This window comes from Myotis lucifugus, unplaced genomic scaffold, assembly GCF_000147115.1.
Source record: "Myotis lucifugus unplaced genomic scaffold, Myoluc2.0 scaffold_7, whole genome shotgun sequence".
In the NCBI taxonomy this organism is placed as follows: Eukaryota; Metazoa; Chordata; class Mammalia; order Chiroptera; family Vespertilionidae; genus Myotis; species Myotis lucifugus.
Genome location: NW_005871055.1, coordinates 3871521 through 3897057, shown reverse-complemented (window position 1 = coordinate 3897057; position 25537 = coordinate 3871521). Strand labels below are relative to the sequence as shown.

Here is a 25537-nt window from a genome sequence, read left to right as displayed (position 1 = left end):
AACCTGACAATGCTATTCTAACACTGAAAAAACAGGATGATGCAGTGATGACATGCATGGACTCTGGCTTGCACATTTTGTGGTCAGCCCTTATTCTGACACTTATAACTGTGTGACAAAGCCAGTTACCTAATTTCTCTCTGCTTCAGTTTTTCCACCCATAGGATGGGGAAAATGGTACTACTGCCTCAGAAGGATCATGTTATGTACTACTTTTTATAATCAGGGCAAAAAAATGTAGCTGCCCTTACAACAGCAAGATGTCTTTCACCTGTATGTAAAGTATGGTCACTGGTGCATGCAGCATCCTGGATTGCGAGAGGGATGTCCGGCTGCTGGTTAGCACATGCTGGGCTGAGGAATCCCACCCAACCCCGGGTTCGTGCACCGGGCTTCTAGTAACCTATATAAAAGAAAACATAGGTACTAAACTTATAAACCTTGGTTGTAGAGAAGATTTTATGAATTTGACCCTAAAGGCAAGGGAAATAAAGGCAAAAATAAATGAATGGGATTATATCAAACTAAAAAGCTTCTACACAGCAAAAGAAACTACCAACAAAATAAAAAAGGCAACCAACCAAATAGGAGAAGATATTTGCAAAAAACAGCTCTGAAAAGGGGTTCAATATCCAAAATACAGGGTGGGGCAAAAGTAGATTTTGTATGCAAATAATACAATAATAATACAAGAATAAATTCTGTGTTTTGCATACTCAGAATTGTAAACCTACACCCTGCCACACCCTGTATATAGAGAACACATACAACTCAACACCAAACAAACAGATGGCTTGAGAACTTTGAACAGACACTTCTCCCAAGAAGACATACAAATGGCCAACAGATATATTAAAATATGCTCAACTTCACTAACTATTAGGGAAATGCTAATCAAAAACTACAATGAAATACAACCTCACACCTGTTAGAATGGCTGTTATTAACAAGCAAGTAATAAGTGTTGGAAAGGTCTAATAAACTACCTAACACTACAACTAAAAAGAATTTGAAAGAGAACAACAAGAAAGCCCAGAGTAAGTAGAAGGAAAGAAATAATAAAGATCAGAGTAGAAATACTTTACATGGAAACAAAAATAACACAAGCCCAGTTGGTGTTGCTCAGTGGTTGAGCAACAACCTATGAAACAGAAGGTCATGGTTTGATTCCCAGTCAGGACACATGCCTGGGTTAGGCTCGATCCCCAGTGGGAGGCATGGAGGAGGCAGTTGATCAATAATTCTCTCTCATCATTGATATTTCTACCTCTCTCTCTCTTCTTCCTCTCTGAAATCAACAAAAAAATATATATATAAAAAAACATTACAAAAGATCAATAAATCCAAGAACTGGTTCTTTAAAAAGATAAACAAAATTGATGAACCTTTAGCCAGATCCATCAAGAAAAAGAGAGAGGACCCAAATAAATAAAATTAGAAATGAAATAGGTGAGGTTACAACTGACAGCACAGAAATACAAAGGCTTGTAAGAAAATACTTTGAATGACTATATGCCAATAAGCTGGACAACCTGGATGAAATTGACAAATTCCTAGAAAAATACAATCTTTCAAAACTGAATCAGGAAGAACCAGAAAGCCGAATAGGCCAATAAAAATTGATGAAATTGAAGCAGTAATTAAAAAACAAACAAACCTCCCAGCAAACAAAAGTCCTGGTCCAGATGGCTTCACGAGGGAGTTTTGCCAAACATTCAAATAACTAACACCTATCCTCCTCAAACTATTCCAAAAAATCCAAGAAAAAGGAATACTTCCAAGATATTTTCACAAATCCAGTATTATCCTAATCCCAAAACCAGATTATTGCAGGCCAATATTCCTGATTAACCCAGATGCTAAAATCTTCAACAAAATATATTAAAAAGGCCATGTTCCATGACCAAGTGGGATTTATTCCAGGAATGAAAGGCTGGTATAATATTCCCAAATCAATAAATATGATACATCACATAAATAAATTGAAAGACAAAAATCATATGGTCATATTAATAGATACAGAAAAAGCATTTGACAAAATTCAACACACATTTTAAATTAAAACTCTCAGCAAAGTGGGAATAGAGGGGTCATACCTCAACATAATAAAGGTCATCTATGACAATCCTACAGCCAACATCATACTCAATGGGCAAAAACTAAGACCGTTTCCCCCTAAGAACAGGAACAAGATACTGATGTCTGCTTTCACCACTCTTTTTCAACATAGTACTGGAAATCCACAGTGATCAGACAAGAAGAAAAAATAAAAGGCATCCAAATTGGAAAGGAGAAGTAAAATTGTCATTACCCATAGATGACATGATATTATACATATAAAACCCTAAAGACTCCACCAAAAACTACTAGATTTAATAAATGAATTTGGCAATGGAGCAGGATACAAAATTAACACCATTTTTATACAACAATAACAATCTTTCAGGAAGAGAAACTTAAAAAATCTCATTTACCACTGCAACAAAAGTTAAGATACTTAGAAATAAAATTAAACAAGGAGCTAAAAGCCCTTTATTAGGAAAACTACAGAAGGTTGAAAAAGAGGTAGAAGATATAAACAAGTGGAGGAATATACCATGATCATTGATTGTTAGAATTAACATCATTAAAATGTCCATACTGTCCAAAGTAATCTATAGATTCAATGCAATCCTATTAAAATACCAATGGCATATTTCAGATATCTAGAACAAATACTTCAAAAACTTATATGGAACCAAAAAAAAAAGACTCTGAATAGCTGCAGCAATCTTGAGAAATAAGAACAAAATACCAGATATCAAGCTATACTACAAAACCACTGTACTCAAAATAGCCTGGTATTGGCACAAGAACAGGCATATTGATCAATGGAACAGAACAGAGACCCCAGAAATTGATCCAAGCCATTACGCTAAATTAATATTTGACAATGGAGGCAAGAGCATACCATGTAGTAAAGACAGTCTCTTTAATAAATGGTGTTGGGAAAATTGGCCAGATACCTGAGAAAAAAGAAACTAGACCACCAACTTACACCATACACAAAAATAAACTCAAAATAAATAAAAGACTTAAATGTAAGTCACAAAATCATAAAAATCCTAGAAGAAAACATGGAAAGCAAAATATCAGATATCTCATGTAGCAAAATTTTCTAAGACACATCACCCAGGGCAAGAGAAACAAAGGAAAAATAAACAAATGGGACTGCATCAAATTAAAAAGCTTCTGCACAGCAAAAAAAACCAACAACAAACAAACCAAAAGAAAACACAAAAACAAAAAACACAAACAACAATAACAAAAAAAAAACAGCATCAAAATGAAAAGGGAACCCACTGTATGGGAGATCATATTTGGCAATGATACATCTGATAAGGGGTTAATTTTCAAAATATATAAAATACTCACACAACTCAACATAAGGAAGACAAACAACCCAATTAATACATGGGCAAAGGACCTGAATAGACACTTCTCCAAAGAGGACATACAGATGGCCAAGAGATATGAAAAAATGCTCAGCATCTCTAATTATCAGAGTGATCCAAATTAGAACAACAATGAGATACCACCTCATACCTGCCAGAATGGCTATCAATAAATCAACAAACAACAAGAGCTGGTGAGGATGTGGTAAAAAAGGAACCTTAGTACAGTCGGTAAGAATGCAGACTTTGTTCATAGCAGTGCAATTTACAATAGCTAAGATCTGGAAACTGCCCAAGTGCCCATCAGTAGATGAGTGGATAAAAAACCATGATACTTTTACACAATGGATTACTATGCAGCTGTAAAAAAGAAGGATCTCTTACCCTTTGAGACAGCATGGAGGGACCTGGAGCATATTATGCTAAGTGAAATAAGCCAGTTACTGAAAGAAAAGCATCACATGATCTCACTTATATGTGGAATCTAATGAACAAAATAAACTGATGAACAAAATAGATTCAGAGACATTGAAGCATGGAACAGACTGATGTGTTTCAGAGGGAAAGGGTTGGGGTGGGGGGGCAGGAAGAGATTAACTAACGAACCTGTATGCATAACCCATGAACAGACACTAGTGCAGTGAAGGCCTAGGGAGGGTGCAGGAGTGAGGTAGAGGGGGTCAATGGAGAGGGGGGAGAGGGACATCTGTAATACTTTCAACAATAAAGATAAATTTAAAAAATAAGAAAGACAAGTGTTGGAAAGGTTGTGGAGAAAAGGGAGCCCTCATTCACTGCTGGTTGGAATGTAAACTGGTACAGAATAGAGTTACTGGAATAAGAATAGAGTTGCTGCCCTGGCCAGTGTTGATCAGGGTGAGAGCATAAGCCCATGAACTGAGGGGTCTCGGATTCAATTCCAAGTCAAGGGCAGGTACCTGGGTTGCACATTCCATCCCAGGCCCCTATTGGGGCTTGTGCAGGAGGCAACCAACAGATGTGTCTCTCTCGCATCAATGTTTCTCTCTCTCTATCTATCTCTCTGTCTCTCTCTCTCCTTTCCTCTCTCTCTTCCACTCTCTCTAAAAAACAAACAAACAAACAAAAAACAATGGAAAAAATATCCTAGGGTGAGGATTAACAACAAAAGAATAGAGTTACCATATGACACAGCAACCCCTATTCTGGGTATCTACTGAAAAATTTGAAAACATTTATTTGCAAAGATATATGCACCCCTGTGTTCATTGCAGCATTATTTACCGTGGCCAAGACATGGAGACAACAAAAGTGTCCTTCACTAGACAATTGGATAAAGAAGATGTGGTTCATATATAATGAAATACTACTCAGCCATAAGGAAAGATTAAATACTGCCATTTGTAACAAAATAGGTGGATCTTGAGAATAACATGCTAAATGAAATAAGTCAGACAAAAAAGTTAGGAACCATATGATTTCACTCATATGTAGGATATAAAACTGAAAGCAACAAATGAACAAACAAGAAAATTAAATAAACAAGAAGTCATAGACACAGACAATACAGTGGTTACCAGAGGGAAAGGGGTTTGGGAGTTAGTGAAGGGTAAAGGAGGTCAAGTATATGGGAATAAAAGATGATTTGACTTTGGGTGGTGGGCATATAATGCAATATATAGATCATATATCATAGAAATGTGCACTTAAAACCTATATAATCTTATTAACCAATGTCAGTCCAATAAATTTAATTAAAAAAAATAAAAACAAACAACCAGAATAGAAGATGTTCCTGCCCTTCTGAAGTTTACTTTTTAATGGAGGATAGAGACAATTAAAAGGAGATGAAATAAAACATTGCACTTTTAATTTCATAGCACTTAATCACTTTGCAATAATTCTGCAAAAGAAATAAATTGTGTCTTGTGATAACTTTAGAGTAGTGTATAAAATATTGTAGGTTGCCTAGCTTTCTCCTAAAATCCTAATTTTTTCTTCATGTATCCACCCTAGTTAGCATGACCTGTGTTTCAGAGAAGACAGACACCACCCAAGTCCCAGGAATCCAATCCCATTGGAATTCCAGTTTCCTTGACTGTGATAGGTTCAGCCATGATAAGGGAAGTAATTCCAACCAATGAAACTTATTGGAAGCCTGCCCTTTCAGTACGAATTTTCATGAATATGAAATATACTACTTTTCCCATTTAAAGATTTTCAGCTGGATTTCTTTTTGTCTTTCTATTTTATCTGACTCCAGGATTTTCTCTGCTAGCTTATTTTATTAGAATGTATGTGACAGTTTTTATTTCCATCACTTAATTTTAACCTCTCTGTGTCACTTGGCTTAAATAAAATTTCAAGTGACAAAAATGGCTGATTTTTTTTTACCTCATTTTACAGTCTCTTAATAGGTAAATTTTATAAAGTCTCATTTATTGTGACTACCAGTATATTTACACATATTCTTGCTACATAATTTACTTCTTAACTATGTATTTTGGTTTTTATTTTCTTGACTCCTTGAATTTTCTCTGTTCCATTTATTTTCTTTTGCTATTTTCTCTCACCTCACTTCCTCATGATAATAAATTTCAGTGTTTTTGTTTTTAATCTTGTATGACCTACTTAATCTTAAAATAAATATTTCTAGTTCCAGAAAATTTCTATTTTCTTTTTAGATTTCTTCCTCTATATTGTCTCTGGTCCCCACTTCTGGGATAGGTATCAAATAGACTTTGGAAACTGTAGATCTGTTTTCTATATCTCTTCATTGTTTTTCTTACACTTAGTGTTTTCTTGGATTTTTCATTACATTCTGGGAGAAGCCTGTAGATAGATCATTCTGCTTACTAAATAATTTCATATATTCTCATTCATCTTATTTAGCACATGTATTGAATTTATTTACCATGATTGCTGATTTACTTTTTCATAGCAATGTTCTGCATTATGAGTTCAATATTCATCCTGATTTCTTTATTCATAGTAATTATACAGACATTACATTTTCTATTTACTATTTCCATTTTAAGTTTTATCTCTCATGGTTTTCTTTTTTGCTGTTGTTGTTGTTTTAATTTATCTTTATTGTTGAAATTATTACAATTATCCCCTTTGGGTTTTTTTCCCATTGACCCCCTCCACTCCGCACCTGCCCCTCCCAAGCATTCACCACCCTATTGTCTGTGTCCATGGGCTATGAATATGTGCATATAAGTTTCCTAGTTAATCTCTCCCCACCCTCCATGCCCTCTGAAATTTGTCAGTCTGTTCCATAGTTGTATGTCTCTGGATCTATTTTGTTCATCCATTTATTTTGTTCGTTAGATTCCACATATGAGTGATAATCATGTTCTCGTGGTTTTCTTAAATGTTTGGTGATTCTTGGTTATTGTCTAATAGTTCTTTGGGCGTTCTGCTAAGTGAGGTATGCAAGAGCTTGTCTTCTGGATGTGGCAGCCTCTTGTTTTCCTGTAGTCACTAGGTTCCTGGGACATTGTCCTCTTTCTCTGAGCACAGACATCCCTTCTCCATTAATTGCTCACCTCGTGGGCCATGTCAGTGCTATCTCACGTGTAGTGTAGAGTGAAGAGAGCCCACTGCTAAGCTGCTTTCAATGAAGTTCTCCAGCTGATCATCTCAAAAACCACATCATTTGGAGCTCATTTGGAAGCACTGCTAACTCAGCAGCAGTTTATCCCACATATTTGTTTCTCGGTACAATTTGTCCTGTCTCCTTTCTAACTTTCAGGGATTTAAAAAAAAACTTCTGGTAGGCTGATTCCACTCACTGGTTTTTGCATGGTTATTGATTTTATATAGTCATTTGAAAAATATAAATAAGCCAAAAAATAAAAAATATTATAGAATTCATAACAAATTATTGTGAGGGCACCTTATGAAGAATGTGTGCAAAGCTGTAGTCTGAGACATTGTATTCAGAAAGATCATAATTTTAAATCCAATCAGTACTAAAAAAAGAAATGGATTAAATATCCAGTCCAAGAATTTAGAACAGGAACAACAAACAGTTACTGAAGGAAGTAATTAAGATGAGAACAGAAATTAATAACAAAACTTCAAGAAACAGCTGTTATAAAAATCCAACAGTTTGTTTTTTGATAAGGTCAACAAAATGAGCAAGTCACTGGCAATTCTAATTAATAAGAGATTAATAAAAATGCAAATACACAACATTAGAAATGAGGGACTGAAACCATAGATATATTTAACTCTATATGACTATAGATAATACTATGCTAACAAGTTAAATATGTGAATTAAGTAAATTATTTTATAAGAACATATAAAACTCTAAAATAACTCAAATAATTAAAATATATAAAAACAAATGAAAATGCAAGTAATTTCTAAAGTTTTCTGAGAATTACGTTTCCCTAACAAGCTAAACTTAGGTCATTTTACAGTCAAGTTCATTGGAATTTACAAGGAACAGATTTTTTTCCTGTGCTTTACAAATTGTTTTATGGGGAGGGAGAAGACAAAATAATTTAGAATCAATATTATTTAGCTATCATCCCCATGATGTCACAACCAGATAAAGGGAGAAACTTATAGAGAATAACATAAAAAAATTAATTAATGGTACTTTTCTCTTAATTTATCATAGTAAAGTAAGGTTTATTCTAGGAACGCAAAGATCACTAACTATATAACTTTTTATATCTTATCATTGCAATAAGATAGATCATGAGAGAAAAAAAGTATTTGACTACCTCTTTAATTGTAAAAAAAGATTTTGATAAATTTTAACCTGTACTATCAATTTAAAAAAACTAGTGAATTAGGAATAAAAACTTTTCTTAGCATTCATATAGTCTTCCAATCCAATAACCAACAGTGGACTCAGTGGTGAAACTAGAACAGTGAACAACACAAGACTAACTGCAGCCCCTCCGCACAGCCAGGATTGCTCTGGAAATTCAAACTCTCAAAATTATTTGATGAAAAAACTCTTTCCGCTAAAAAAAAAATCTCTTAATATAAAATGGAAGAAAGTTGAGGAAATGTTTTAGCCAACTTGATAAGATAAAAATTAAAAAGGAGCTTTTCTAGTTTTTGGAACTAAGTATAGTTATCTATGGATGAGAGCCATTTGCTTGCACAATCCAAAAGAATCAACTGAAAAGTGATTAGAACAAATGGAGTTAAATAAGCAGGAGTTGGTTATAAAATATATATACAAAAATCAACAACTTTCTCACATATCAGCAAAATTAATTAGACAATATAATGGGATAGAAAGATCTCATGAAAAAGCCACTATGTAAAAATTTGCCTAAAACAAAAGAAAACAAAACCCCTGAAGTTTCCTGCAATCCATGACTGTCAATTTGAATAAAGTAGAGATGGATGATGCACCGGAGTGGTAAAATTCAATATTGTAATTACTGCAGTTCTATCCAAATTAACTTGTGAGTTTAATGCAAATCCAATAAAAATTTCAATGGAATTTGAGGCAATTTGAAAAAAATCTTTCTACATTTCAACTGGGAGAATAATCATGAGATTATAAACAAGAGGCTTTTGAAAAATATGGATAATAATTTGTGTGTTTGCTGGGGCGAACAGACCTGACATGATTAGCTATTAAAGTATTTCACACTTCCCTGTACTGCTTCTGGTGCGAGGTGAACTGAAGGGCTTTTGCAACATCAAATTCTGAAGCATTTCCTAAAAGTGTTAGATCTTAAAGATGTATGTTTATTCTGAGGAAATAATGAGGCATCACATAAGATGCATGTACAAGGTGGTTTATTTTTTAAAATGATAGTAAATGGAAAGTTTGAAACCATTTGGTCAGCAATAGAGGATTTAAAGATGACATGTAGAATATTGTGCAGCAATTAATGCCGTGTTTTAGTGACATGGGAATATGCTCACCTATATTAAAATGAAAAAATAAAATAAAATTTCTGAGGGAGTTTGGAAATCTACCTCTTCTTACTGAACTGGTATAAATTACTTCATCTCTAAGCTTCATTTGTATGTCTGATAGTGATGTTATTACCTCATGACATCACTTCTAGGGTTATATGAGAGAAAGTATGTGTAGAATTTCTACTAATGCCTAGCACATGGTAGCTCTGTAGATATGACCTGAAGTGATGGTAAAGTATAATCTATGTGTATAAATTAAGACATAAAGGACATTTGATGACATGTTAAAGAGCTTATCTCTGGGTAGAGAGTTTTTAATGAGTGATTACTGTTTTCTTTTATAGTTCTTATACTTTATACATTTTCCATGATGAATGCTTTTTATAAGAAAAAAATTTTCTTTAAATAAGAAAGTTAATAGGAGATATTTCTGGGTGCTATATATAGAGCTGTGTGATTCAATGATTGTTGAAGCTGGAACTCTACTTCCCTTTATATTGTAACTAGAGGCCCGATGCACGAAATACATGCAAAGGGCTCGGCCCTCGCAGCTGTAGCGGCTTGCCTCAGCCCTTGCAGCCCGGCTTCATCCAGAAGGTCATCTGGATTGTCATCCAGAAGGTTGTTTGGCCATCTGGCCTAATTAGCATTTTATGCTTTTATTATTATTATTTTTTAAATATATATTTTATTGATTTTTTTACAGAGAGGAAGGGAGAGGATAGAGAGTTAGAAACATCGATGAGAGAGAAACATCGATCAGCTGCCTCCTGCACACTCCCCACTGGGGATGTGCCCACAACTAAGGTACATGCCCTTGACCAGAATCGAACCCGGGACCCCTCAGTCTGCAGGCCGACGCTCTATCCACTGAGCCAAATCAGTTAGGGCTATGCTTTTATTATTATAGATGACAGAACTAACAATAACAGGAGGGAAGTATCCTATATAATAAAAGGCTAATATGCAAATTGACCAAACAGCAGAATGACCGGTTGCTATGATGCACACTAATCACCAGAGGGCAGGCTCTCAACACAGGAGCTGCCCCCTAGTGGTCAGTGTGTTTCCACACGGGGAGCACCACTCAGACAGAAGCCAGCCTCTCCCACCCCCTGGGGAAGTGGGCCTAAGCTGGCAGGAGGACATCCCCCGAGGTGTCCTGGACAATGAGAGGGCGCAGGCCCGGCTGGGGACCCCTCTCCCCCAGGGCATGAATGTTGTGTACTGGGCCTCTAGTATATTATAGATGCTAATTTTGACTCCCCTACTTTACCCATTAGTATTTATTTTCTTTGATTTGGTAGATCTTCTCAATTTGGGGGGTAGTTTCTAATTTTTCTCATAGCCAAGGACACCTTTGTCCTTCTGGGTGAAGGCATTACTGTGGGGAACAGCAGAACCTAGACTTCTCTAAACTGTCTCCTCTCCCCTCAAAACTCTCCTCTATTAAAAAAACAACAACAAAACATTCAAAGGAGGAGTTCTTTAACTCCCTGTCTCCACTGTCCTTTTCCCCTTGTTGAGTTGAGAGGACATCCTCTCCTGGGAGAAGTGTGTCCTTCCCGGGTGATGACACTTTAATGCTTACATAAAGCATCAAGCTGAACCGTATCAGAACACGCCTCGCTGGGATTCAGACATAATTGTAAAATGACCCTATCCTGGTCTTCAATTATTGCACCACAGCCTTGCTGTGGAGCATGCCTTTCACTCTAGCCTCATCTGGTTTCTCAACTGTCCAGCTCTGCACACACCTGACTGTTGTATATTTAACCTTTGGGTAAATGGGAACACAGAAGTGATTTCTATAACTTCTAGCAGGAAATGGTGACCCCTTTGCTTCCTGCTGTCAGCTGGGGCCCCAGCACTGACTCTTGGTACCCACCTGCAGCTCCCCTGCACAGCCGCCTTTCCTCTGGCGAGGGCAGCCCTCGTGGGCCACACACAGGCGGCAGCAGCAGTTGCAGTGTTGTCCTCATTTACCACGTACTACTGGCCAATGTTTACAGGAAGGTCTGTGTTTGGCATCTCCAGGATGATATTCTGTTTATCAAATTAAGTGCTCTCTTTGAGTGGCACCCTTTCTGAAGGTAGGGAGTTGTGTAGAGCAGTGAGAAGACTTCCTTTCTTCTGGAAGTCTTCAGGGGCACACTTAAAATATCAAACAACACCCAAAAACATTTGCTCCTTATTTCTCTTGTTTGCCTTCCTTCATATTCCTATGTCACACTGCTTGAAATTGTGTTCAGCAATGCATTTCTTTCTGTCTTGTATCATGGTTGTTTCTGGGTCCGTCTCCCTCACTAAACTGTGATTTCCTTCAGGGTGGAGTTGTGTGTATTTGCATCTGTACCTTTAGCATGAACCTAGGTGTCTGAAAATGACTGGTGCTTATCAAGTGTGTGTAGAATGGGGATGCTGTGTGTCCTGTCCCTCCTGCTCAGAGCATTTTGATTTTCTTAATGTCCAAAGCTCAGTCCTTTGTCCAAAGCTCAGTCCTTGGAACAGAAACAGCTTATTTTGTATCTGTCCAACCAGGTAGTGCAGTTCTGTATGAGAATATGCTCATAAGGCATGCGAATGCATCTGTAGAGGCAATTCAGCAGAACAAATCCATTAGTTGAAATTATCCTTCATGGTACCAAACGAAAGCCACCCTGTCCCTAGTAAATGTGCTTTGCTAGTTGTAGATTAATAGTCCCGAGTGCAGCAGATCCACAGCTTCTCCTCCTGCCGTCTGGGTGTTCTTGCATGACGAGGACGCATCAGCTCCCCATCCGCATTTCTCTCCTGCCCTGGGTGTTTTCCTCGCACCCGCCCTTGGCCTCTGTCAGAGGGTACTACTGCATGCGTCTCCCTCCCGTCCTCTTTTTTCCTCCCTGACAGTTCTTAGCATCATAATGCAGTGCTTTGCTCTTTTACATCTTTAAGTATTAAAAACAATCCTTGTTAGGATTTTTAAACAGAGGAAAGCATAAAGAAACAGAAATGGTGTCCCACACAGATAAACCTCTGTTGATGGTATGAGGAACTACTATATTCATGTGGTTTCAAGAGATAAAATGATATATGATGTTTAAACTTCCTACCCTGCCCATCTACCCTCCATGTTTCTCTCCCCAGTGGTAATTCCAGTTAATATGTTAGGTGTGTTTTCCCGTAAAAATGTTTTAAATATGCACACCAACATTAAACTTGAAATGGATTTATGTGTATCTTTTCTGTTTTCATAAAACGATCCCAAGAAAGCTGCTCTGAATCTATCTGTTATCATTTAATATATTGTATATTATTTATATGTCTCTATTGCTGCCTCCTCTCTCCCCATCTACCTTATTTTTATAACCGATGCATAGTATCCCAGTGTGTGGATGGTCTAAGTTATTGCACCAGTTCCTTATTAATGGGTATTATGACTTGTACTTGAATTTTTACTATTTTAATAGTACAACTGTGATGGTCTTTATACAGACATCTTTGAACACTTCTTCAAAGGATGTGTACATTTTACATGTTGATGTTATTGCTATATTGTCCTCCAAAAACTAAATTAGTTTTTACTACCTTAGATACTCCCCCAAAGTGCTTGAATGTACCTGATTATCAAAGAGGAAGGGAGAGGGAGAGAGAGATAGAAACATCAGTGGTAAGAATCATTGATTAGCTGCCTTCTACATGTCTCCTCCTGGGGATTGAGCCAGCAACTGGGACATGTGCACTAACCTGCTGGTTCATAGGTCAATGATCAACCACTGAGACATACTGGCCAAGCTGAACTGCTTCTTTAAATTTTTTTTAAATTTGATTTTAGTTGGAGGAAAGGGGAGAGAGATAGAGGGAGGGAGGAAGAGAGAGAGAGAGAGATGGTTTGCTTCTGGAACACACCTCCAACCAAGGAACAACCTGAAACCTAGGTATGTGTCCTGACCAGGAATTGAACCTGTGACCTTCTGGTGGCTTGTACCATCAATTGAGCCACTCCATCCAGGGCTGTGAACTGCTTCTTCCTATCCTTTGGCTCTTATTGGTTCATATGGGGTCTTTAGCCACCTCCTTAGACCTTTCTTGAGCCTCTATCTAAAATAGTAACTGAGCCACTGAGCCTCACGTGGCTGGGTTGATTGACACATCTTCCAGTACAGGGAAAAGGTTGTGGGCTTAATTCCCGGTCAGGGCACATACCTAGGTTGCTGGTTCGATCTCTGGTGGGGTGTGTACAACCGATAGATGTTTTTCTCTCACATTGATATTTCCCTCTCTCACCTCCTACCTCAAATCAATAAACATCCTCTGGTGAGGATAAGAAAGGAAGGCATAAGCCAATAAGAACAAGCAGTTCAGGAGACTGCCATAAAGAAAAGATATCAGCAATTTTGGAAGCTGAAAAGTAGAGAAGGAAAAGTCAGAACTCATTTGCAAGAAGTAATCCCAAGGCAAGTCAGGAATTATAGGCACCTGGTACCTCTGATGGCTGGCATTGAAAAGAGGAGGGTGAATTGGAAGTCTAAAAGAGGAGCTCCTCCCCACCACATTGAAAGTTAAAAAAAATATAGAGAGAGAGAGTTGTAAGGGTAAGGAAGGAGTATGGTGGTGTACTGGGAGGGAAAGTTGGGGTTAGGATGGAGGTAGTAATAGAGCTATAAATCTTCCTCCATAGTAGGAAGTCAAAAGATAATACAATTGAAAAATAAGAGATAGAAGAATATGCATGCAATTAAAGAGATAATTGAACATGAAACCATCCACAGTACTGAAGTGATTGTGGGGACCAGAGGGAGAACTGTAGTAGTACTGTAACCTGGCAGACTTTTAAAACTATGTACATATATGATAGTGACAGAAATTAAGATGAAAGAGTCTTTAAGCTACTGTGAAAAAGTGAGTCTCCCTAGGACAAGAGTTGGCATTTGGTATTTAGTGAATGTGTGTGGAATGGTTGAATGAATATCATTCAATTATTTAGAAAACTCTCTATTTTTCCCTTATTGTTGGTGACATATTGGAATTAGAATTAAATAACCTACTTTAAGGATTGATGAGTAATGTATTTGTAATATCACCATATATAAGAAACCAGTTTTTTATTTTGGGAGCTATAGAATGTTGGAAGATCTTTGAATAAAGTTTTAAAAAATGTAAATTTGGACTTTGAATTTATTTTATACTTTTCATCAAGGAATTTTGGAGGTTAAAATATACGTGTTGGTATATGTTTATCAAAACATGGCAGTATTTTCTATACCAGACAATCTCTCTGGCTCAGGCACTAACATAGGACAGGAGCTTATAACCCTTCCCTTTGCCTTTTTCTTTGAAATGAGGTTAAAACTCAGTCTACCTCGAGGTAGGTAGTTGAGTATTAGAGAAACCCTGGCACCTAGTTCTTCGGATTAATACTGTAAACATAGTAACTGAGTTTGGAAGTTGTTACCTCTTTCAAAAGGATAATCAGAATGTCAGAAGCTAGAGATTAAGTTGTAGTAAGGTGATCTCCTTTTCAAAGCACAGTATCTCCTGCAGAAAGTTCAAAGTTCTGCTAATATTAGAAGTAACTTGTCAATGATAGGTTGAATGATTATTCTCTAGGATGGAAAACATTTTACTAATGGAATTGCACTATAGAATTGAACCCAATATTTATATGTAAGTTCCTTTGGATTTTTTGGGAAAGAGATGCTAGAGAAATGACCAATAAATAGTATTGTGTGGCATTATTTAAGGAACAAATTTGATTTCTTTTACTTGGTAAGACACAGGTAAGTTTGACTCACATTGTGATTCCCTCTGTGTGTGTTGTAATATCTTTATCTAATATCTCGAACATGCACATTTGGCTTTTTAATCTCACTATTTTACACTTGGAGAGCTATTGTTTGATTAAAGCATAATTATTTTTTGCTACCTAGTCATATAAGAAAATACTTTCACATGGAAATGGTACTTAAATAAAAGTTTCAAAAATAAAATATTGCATCTGCTAAGGTTAAACATGTAATTGATTTGGCTGTCTTCTGTGTAACCAAGTGAATTGAAAACCATATTTTAAAACTTTTCTTGTTCCTAGAGTGAATTACTGGAATTTAAGCGACAACAACAGGAGGAAGAAAGAATCAGAACCCAGCAGGATGAGCACAGGAGGTATAAATGGCTCATAGCATAGCATCTTTGGTTAAAAACATTACCAATAAATTGCTTGCAATGTTTTAGGCAAACACTATAGTAATACTGAATGCAGTTTTGAAATGCATATTATCTTTTACGCGAGGATGACAGCTGCTACACATTTGTGTACGTACACATACAATACCCATTTTTTTCTGGATAGGTGGCATACATTTACACTAGAAAGCTGAATTGTGCTCTCAAGCTATATGTTTATTTAGATTATATTTCATTTGCTTGCCATGGAAGAAAGTATCTTTATTTTTTGAGATGATGCATGGCCATTTGTAGTATTGATGGTGAAATACCCATCCTTGAATACAAAAACTTGGACAAAAACTGCCATAAAGTTGTTTTATATTGACTAACATATTAGGAAAAAATTTAAAATAGGACCAGTAAGGACTTTTTAATAGTGTAGGTATTCTCTATTCAGTACCCAGTAAAATATGATGTTGGTGTTGGGACAGTGTTAATAACCACCATATCTGTCATTATTGTGTTAGGATTTTCCTGAGGGGCACTTGGGTTATTGGAGTTTATTGCAGTGAGCTTGTGTGTCTTAGGAGAATAATTTAATGCAAAGGCTCTGATTTAAAGAAGCAAATTCTTCATTTGAAACTTAGTGGCTTCTTTCACATGTTTAAATTCCCCCTACCACTAAGGTGTATTTTTAACTGTGGCAGTTTCATTCTGTAAATGAGGCTTTAAAAGGCGTTAATAGAAGCTCTCAATACTGTAGCCACTAACTGTGGATGGTGCGCCTATCCTTTTGACTGGATTATGCTGCTTCCATCGTACAGTCAAAATAATTTTAAAATGTCAAATGTGAATCCATGCATTCTCCTCTGCTTATAATAAGACATCAAAACTCTGATACACTGGTTAGGCTATTTTGTTGGGTAAGGGGACACCATTACTGCTACCTATTTTTATAAAATAGGTCACAAATTAATTTAGTCTTTTATAGGTTTATCTCATTTTCTCTTTAAATGTCTTTCTATTTAAAAACCTGATATTATATAACACCAGTTGTTAGTATAACCAGTTATTTTTTTGGATTTTTGAGGATTAATTGGGTTGTAAAACTTTAAGCATCTTAAAGATAGCAGTATGTCACATTAATAAATGCCGTTGCTAATAAATTAGTCTTTAATAGGCATGCAATAAAAATACAAGTTATTTGACTAGAGGTGGAAAGGATTACTTTTTTTTTTGTTATAGGTACATGGATCCTCATTCTTTAGGTTTAGTTCCATACCGCTGACTACTTAAATATTGGAGGGTATTCATTTTCTACACTTTATTTTCTCTTTCAGTTGATTCTAGTTAAGTGTGGATCCAAATTTAATCCATGAAAAAATATCTCTGAATAATAAACTTAATAATCAGTTTTGAAATAACTGATCAAGTCTTCAGCCATATTTTTAATATTCTGAATCAGTTTTTGAAAATAGTTGATATTAATTTTGTCTTTTAGAGTTTACAGTGAGCTTTTACATGTTATCATATGAAAATACTCACTCAGTAATGTCTTTATGAATAAAATAGCTGTGCCCATTCCTGCTGCGGACAGCAACACAAGCTGCATGGTCTGTGTGGAAGGGACATGTTAGCTTTTCTCCATGGGCATTCATTCTATTAGAGTAAAAAAGACAATGTGCTTTCTACTGTTTAGAAGTTCACAAAGCCAAAACTCAGGCCTGACTTTTATAATAGAAAGCTTGTGGGATTTCTCACAGGCTTTCAATGAATCCTGTCACGATTGAGCTTGAGTGCACCTACCTGCATCTGATTCAGTGTAACTTTTTGAGCAAGAGAGGGAAGTTTAAATTCCAGAGAGAAAAGACGGAGACCATGGAGGTCAAGGACTTGAAAGGAACTGGACTGTAAGCTGAAAACTGGAATGAACTGAATTGATTTATTGAAACTTGAACCATCCTTGAATAACATTTTTTTTTATCAAAATTAACCCTGAGAAGAAAATCTAGAGCATGAGTTTGAGAGCAATAAAATGTATGCACTTTCTAACATTAGTAAATAAAAATATATATTGGTACTTTTTTTTCCTATTTGAATTCTCAATAGAAATTGAGAAAAATAATATCTTTACCACCCATGATCTCTGGTTGACCGCCTCTGCTGTCCTAGTAACAGGTGCTCAATTGCATTACTTTGCATGGATGACAAGCCATCAGTCTACACAGTGCTTGAGCGAATTGAGCGCAGTGGACAGTGAGTAGTTTTGCAGCCTGCCTTCACCACCATTGGTAGTTTCATGATGCATCTGCAGCCACAGAAGCAGGCATAGATGAGGACCATGCACCTCGATAAATTATTCATTTACCTTTTACATATTAGAGCATGTGAAAGCTTTGTTCTCAGCACTGGGAATAGACTAAGCAAGGCAGAGGTCCCTGACTGCTTGGAAATTACAATCTGGAGGAAAGAAATAGAAGTCAACAATTTAACAGTAAGATTACTTTACACAATGATGCATACCCTGAGGACCACACCATAGTGTGATGTTGGAGAGATTGGAGGTGATAATTCCTCAAAAGAGAGGTGACATCACAGGACAAGAGCTAGTCATGTGGAGACAAAACATATGGATGCCCCATATTCAGGCATAGGAGCAAATGCAAAGGTCCTAAAGGGATGAGCTTGGACTTTTTGAGTCCCCAATCACTGGAAGAGAATAATATAAAATAGGGTAGAAAACATAGGCAGGAGCCAGAAGATACAAGATTTTGTAAGCCAGTGATTTTATTCTAAGACTAATGGAAAGTCTCGGGAGGGTTTTAAGCAAAAGGAAGGCATGATCCCTTTTATGATTTAGTAAGCTGGTTATATGGAGAATGGATCACAGAGGGCAGGAGCAGACGCAGAAGCAGGATGAGAGAGGATAGTGGTTTGGACTAGAATGGTGGTCATGGAAGAAATGGGTGAATTCCGGATGTGTTTAGTGGGTAGAGCCAACAGTACTTATAGTGGTTTGGATATGGGGTGGGATGGGGATGTTGAGGGATAGCCCATCTTTCTTACTGGCAAAAAGACTGAATAAAAACAATCCTAGGTTCCCGAGCAGGCCAGAATACCATTGGTTGTGTTGTTTAAAGGGGAGCAGGGGAAGCTTTCATTTTCTTAATATGCGCATCCCCAGCTCAGTAAGATACTGTTCGATCTGCGTGCTGAGAAGTCCTGTAAAGGTGATTTAAACTTGAACTCTGCAGTGAGCCAGGCTTTCCAGAATATGTCACTTGGGTAGATATTATGGTGAAAGGAAAAAACTTTTCTAATAACTAAGATGTAACTAGTGCTTGGTGGGACTTGAAGTTGTTGAGAAAAAAGCAACCTAATAATCCAGAGATCCAACTGGGTCAACATGCAGTTGGCATTTTAGCTAGTTAGCCCTAAGCAAGCTTAGACAAGTAACCCTCCCCCACCTACCCCAAAAGCCCAGCCTCTGACTTTGCCACCCAGCAGTCATCATCTTCAAAGTTTCCAAACCTCCCACAGTCATGGACTTACAGCCACCACCATGTCCACATTCTCCTAATCTTCATGATGGAAAAGGAGGTTAATGTGATGGGCCAATCTGCCTTTCCTCCCACAAATGTGTATTGAGTAGCTGCTGTGCACCAGGCATTGTGTTGCTAACAAGAAGCTTATAGTCTTAATGACACTATTCCTCAGTAATTTGCTGACAAGGGTACCTGTCACAATGTTTCTCCAGCCATCACCTCCCTGATTCAACTCATCCATACCAAGGCAACTCAGAACAGGATGTTGTCTTTAATTTACTTTTTTTCTAATTAAAAATTTTGTTAATTAAATTTTTTAGTAGAGCAGGAATATCCAAGTCCATGAAACAAATATTTAGAATGATTATTTATAAAGTGAACAACCAGGTAACCAGCTCCAGAAATAGAATATAACTATTACCCTACAGTTAACTTATATTCTGACCTTTATGGAGACCACTTGCCTTTCTTTATGATTTTGCCTCCTATGTGTTAAATTTAATTTCTGGAATTGGTTGCTGCAAGTATGTCTGAATATCAGCTAAAGATGTACCCATTCCCTCTTGAAAGTTCAGGTTCCCCCTTTCCCATACACTTGTCCCATTTTTCTTCTATTTTTCACTTGTGGGATTTATGTTAGCAAGACTGACAATGGGGTAAGGGCATATGGGAGGGATGTTTGTCTTACAACAATAGTGTCGCAGAGCTATTTTTGATTTCTCTTCATGTTTTAGTTGTTGTGAGTTCTATCTTTCCTCAGTCTCTGGGGCCAAGAAAGATCTTGATGAACTGGTAGAAGATGGACCAGTGGAACTGAAATTAAGAACTGTGTCCCTCTGGCCTGAGCCACAACTGGCACCAGGTCCAGCAAAGGGCTGTTAACAGCATGGCATGTGGTTAATGTGAAAAGAAGTTTCTGTAGATTTCTTCTAAGCTGAAGGGAGGAAGCAATCCCCATAGGCAGTCATACAGCACAATAGGCTCTCAAAAATCGCTCAACCCTGCAGCAGGCTTTTTACTTACACACATTTTTCATTGTTTTAAAGGGTAAATAATGCTTTTCTGGACCGACTCCAAGGCAGAAGTCAACCAGGTGGCCTGGAGCACTTTGGAGGCTATTGGAATATGAATGGTGGTAACAGCTGGGTGAGTTTTTCGTTTTCTCTTTAAAAATATCTTTCAAATTTGAAGGATAAAAACAATGAGAATTTAAAAAATATGCTGTGGCCTTCTCCCCAGATATTTTTTTGTGCACTGTTCAGCTGTGTGATGGGCAGTCAGCCAGGGTGATTGCTGTAAATTCCACAATAGCCTCCGAGAGAGGGAGAAAGTCCTGACTTCAGCTCTGGCCAATTACAATAAAAAATGACACCTGCCTTGTTCTCACCCTGATTGCCTGGACTTCAGGCTTTTTATCACCCCTGGCCCAGACCCACAACACAAACAAATGAACTTTTTGTCTCAGGAAGATTTTAACTGAAATATGGTTATACAAATAGTAAGCATTCTCCAGTAATAAGTTTTTTCAGTGAAACTAGCATATCAAAGAAACTAAAGTTTATTTTTTCACTGTAAAATGATGTTTTAAAAAACCCTACAGCAAAAGGCACTTTTTGAAAATGAAATGTCCTTATATATTTCTGTGAAGAAAACCTTGCCACTTGTAATACGTATTTAATGTGTTTTGTGTGCACCATATATTATTGAACCAGCACCAGGACTTTGGAATGCTGGACTACATATGTTTATGGGGTTTACAATGTGTATAGAACCAAAACTAACTACACTAGGCTTTACAAGTACAATTTAATCGAAGCCCAGGTACATATCTATCTTTTTTTTTTAAAGGAACAGATAGAAATCTTTAAACTGGTAAAATACAGCAAAATAATCAAGTGCTTGCTGTAATGGGGTGACCCGCGGAGACAACCACCAGGACTCAGATCAAAATTTAGGAGCCTTTATTAAGCTGGCCAGCGACTACAGTTAACAGCACCCTGCCGAAGCAGAGGCTGAACTGCAGCGCTAACTGCAGGAGTTACAGCGTTTTTATTTGCAAAAACCACAAAGTTACAAAACCTTAGTTCCCGACACAGTACAGCATCATTACAGTGACTACCTTCCTATCTATGTGTTCTAGGAACAGAGAGCACAGCATGCTGGGAAGGGGCGATGAGACCATATCTCAAGGCCTGGCCTGATGTCAGCACATTCCTATCTATGTGTTTTAGGAACAGAAAGCACAGAGTGCCCCGTCTGGCCCAAGCGCCAGATATGCAGCCTAGCACACTTGCTGACTTGGAAACTCTAGAGAAGATCCCTCTTTAATGAATACCTGATGGACAAAAGATCATTTTGAAAAGATAAGCTGTTAGGAATGTTACACACATGTTTTCTTAAAAAGCATCTAGTAGTTAAAATTGATAGATTTCACAAACGTATATATAGTGAAGAGAACTGAAATCAGGCAAATTTGCAGAGAATGCATAGTGGATGTATCTATTTACCCATAATGTATGCTCATGTGTATCACTGTAGCATTCAGAAAAGAGGTAATATGGAAGAGAGAAAATAATCTAAACACACTGTTTTTGCATCATGTGTTGCAATTTACAAATTATTGACTTCTACAAATATGTGAGTAGGAATCATGTGGAAAATGGGGCACAGTGAGTTTAAGACATTATCCACGTTCATGGAATTTATGTTATGAAACGTGATTGAAACTCAGATTTTGGATAGGACTTAGAAACTTGCTGCAGATTTTCTCCTCTGCTCAACCATTCCCCAAATTTAGAAAGAACCTAGAAAAATAGCTGAGATTGAGGGGAAGATGATGGGAAAGTAAATTAATACTGCATGGGCTGCTGCTAAGAGAATAAGCATTGGGCTGACCAATGACTATTGGTAGGCCTTCTGTAAGTGAGCTATGAACCTTTGCTTAAGTTCCTCACTGATTAAAAAGCTAGGAACACACCCTGGTCGGTGTTGCTCAGTGGTGGAGTGCCGACCCACAAGGAAGGGTTGTGCGTTTGATTCCAGTCAAGGGCACGTACCTGGGTTACAGGTTTGTTCCCCAGTCCCGGTTGGGGCACATGGATGTTTTTTTAGTGGGGCAGGCATATCCAAGTCCAAAATGGTTATTGGCTCTTCCCACATCTGAAAGAAATGTGACAGAAAGGTGAGAACTTCCTCAGGCGCCCAGCTCTAACTCCACATCTATCACCACCTGGATGCCTGCCCTTCCTTTGGACCAGTTTCTGTCTTCTCCACTGTCTGGGGGACAGTCATCAGGTGTTCCATCTCAACCAAAAAATTTCCATCAGCATAAAACATTAATAAATTATATTGTTATCACCTTTCCTCTTGATATTTCTTTGTTCCCCTTTAAAGCAAAACTTTAAGAGGTGTCTATTATTGCTGTCTCTAATTTCTCTCCTCCCACTTCTCTTATACCCACTCTAATCAGGTTTTAGACTTTACCAGTCCAACAAAAATGCTCTTGTCATGGTCATTAACAATGTCCACATTGCAAAATTCAATGTTTATTTCTCAAACTTTATTTTTTGACCTGTCAGCATCATTTGTCATGGTGAATCACTTCCTCCTTTTTGAAACTTTCTTTACTTGGCTTCTGGGACCCTGTGCTCTCCTGGGTTCCTACCTATTTCATCAGCCAAATATTTCATTCTCCTTTGCTGAATTCTTGCATCTTTTTGTCCTCTCAACATTGGAGTGCCTCAGGGATCTACTGTGGACCACCTTCTGAACTTTATGTTTATTTAATATCTTGGTGGCCTCATTTATTTTCATAATATTACATATACTACATGCTTATTACTCCCAAATTTTAATTTCCAGCCTACACCTCTTCCTTCAAACTCTAGTCTTGTATATCCATTTATCTACCCAACATCTCTACTTGCATATCTAATATATATTTCAACCTTAACATATCTAACACTTAACATTTAATCCCTTTACCTTAATGCTATATCGGCACTTTTTCTGTTTGCATAATGGTGCAGCCCATTTCTCATATCCCCCCTACAGATGATACAGCAGGAAATATTCTTTCATCTTCCTTCAAAATACAGTGGGGCCTTGACTTACAAGTGTCCCGACTACCGAGTTTTTTGAGATACCAGCTGTCTCTCAGCCGATTTTTTGCATTGAGTTGATAGAGTAATTTGAGTTAACGAGCTCCTTAACGAGCTTGGTCTCGGAACGAATTAAACTCGTAAGTCAAGGCCCCACTGTATATCCAACCCAACAGCTTCTCACCACTTTCACCACTATCATCCTGCTTCCAACCTCTATCCATGCTCATCTAGATTCTTGAAATAGTCTCTCGGTGGTTTCATTGCTTCCACATTTCACCATCTAGAGTCTGTTCTCTATATGAGAATGACCCCTTTGAAACAGATCAGATCCCGTCACTCTTCTGCTTAAAGCTCTCCAATGGCTCCCAAGACTCTCCAAACATCTTGGAATAAAAGCCAAAGTCCTTACAGGAACCTACCAGGTGCTACATGATCTAGACTCCACTTTACCCTCTGTGGCTCTCCTACGCTGCCTTTCCTCATTCTTCCTAGGCAGGCTTCCTTCTTGCTGTTCTTTGAAAAGTTGAGGACCTGGTGCTCTCACCTATGGCCTTCACACTGGCTGTTACCGCTCCACTCTTCTCCAAAGTATCCATAGTAATTGTTCTCCTTCAAGTATTTTCTTGAATTCCACCTCAGTGAGGATTCTTTATTCATTTATTTAGTGCTGCCACCTGTGCCTTTACACCTTTTTCCCCATAACATTCTGAAATTTCTAACATAATTTTCCAACATCATTAATTTATATGTTTTGTTGGATATTTACTTTTACTCTCTCCCTGTGGTAATTTATGTTCCATATGCCATCAGAGCAGGGCCCTTTGGTTGTATTCCAAACATAAAACAGTGACTAGAACTTACCACATGCGCAAGGAAACAGGTGGCTGTGATTGAGGGTCAATAAAACAACAAAGATTTCGAACTAAATGATGTGATATACTAAATTGCATTTTAAAAAGCTATGTATTAAACATTTGATGAAATAAATGTTGGATTTAAGACAATGAGCCAAAACATGAGACAATGCCAACCAAGCAGATTTGAAAAAAGAACAAAACAACTTTTAGGAAGAAAAAACATAGTCTTTGAAATTAAAGCACTCAGTGAACTTATCATAATAAAGGGAAAACAAATTAAGAACTAAACCATAATACTATTTCTCATCTATTATTTGGCAACTCCCCCCCTCCCCAAATGAAAGATTGACAATATATTCTGTTCTCTCACACATTGTTGGTGCAAATTCAAAATGATGCAAACACTATGTAGGTTAATTTATTACTGTCTTCCCATAAAATAGACATATTATAGCAGTTCTACTAAATTTTCTAGGAACAGATGATTTCAAATGTCTGAAAAGATTTTTCAGATAAATGAAAAGGAGGAAATATTCCCCCAAACGATTAAGCAGGTAAATGTAACTTTCAATCAAATTCTGGCAAAGACTATACAGAAAAAAATGATAGAACAGTCTCACTTATAAACATGGATTTAAAAAAATCACAAAATTTCGATGGATTCAATAGTGAAGTTTTTAAAAGGGATAATATGCCCTTATCAAATTGAATTTATTAAAAAATGCAAACTTAGCTTATCATAAATAAACAACTAAACAATATAAAAATAAACAACAAAAATTCACCTCATAAATTAGAAAAAACACCATATAATCAATCACATCAATAGTTACTGAGAAAGCATTTGATAAATTTCAATACTTATTGGGTAAAAACTTCAAGAAAACTAGGAATGAAAAAAAAAATTTTTAACCCAGAAGTCACCAAAAATCTATAATAAAGTATATCAATAATATTTTTATATCATACTAAGGATTGAAAAAAGTTTATAAATCACAGATGATACAGAATATTGACACTGATAATATCCATTGATCTTATTTAGATTTTCCCAGTTTTACTTTGTTGTGTGTGTCTCTCTGTGTGTGTGTACTTAGTTCTATCACATATGTAGGTCCCTGTATCCACCAGAGTAGGGAAGATTCTAAACAATTCTATCAACACAATAGTCTTTCTCAATATTAGCATTTTATAACCACACTTATCTCCTTTTTTAGAATGAGTACCCATACACAACTACTGGGAACTACAAGACTGTCTTCATTTCTAAAATTTATCATTTCAAAAATATTAATATAAATGGAATCATATAGTATGTAAATTTGGGGATTGGCTTTCTTTCACTTGAAATAATTCCATGGAGCCCTAGCCAGTTTGGCTCAGTGGATAGAGCATTGGCCTGCGGACTGGAGGGTTCCAGGTTCGATTCTGGCCAAGGGCACATGCCTGGGTTGCAGGCTCGATCCCCGGTGGACATGCAGGAGGCAGCCTATCAGTATTCTCTCTCATCATTGATGTTTCTCTCTCTCTATCCCTTTCCCTTCCTCTCTAAAATCAATAAAAATTAT

General features: G+C 37.0%; 1 protein-coding gene across 2 annotated transcripts in view; it reads left to right on the top strand.

The window, feature by feature from the left end:
* EPSTI1 (epithelial stromal interaction 1) overlaps positions 1 to 25537 on the top strand; it is a 108658-nt gene that overhangs the window by 80768 nt on the left and 2353 nt on the right. For both annotated transcript variants that reach the window (XM_014448802.2, XM_014448804.2), the window contains 2 exons: positions 15388 to 15461; positions 20056 to 20155. In XM_014448802.2, the coding sequence (XP_014304288.1) occupies positions 15388 to 15461; positions 20056 to 20155 (174 nt within the window). The remainder of the gene's footprint in view (positions 1 to 15387; positions 15462 to 20055; positions 20156 to 25537) is intronic.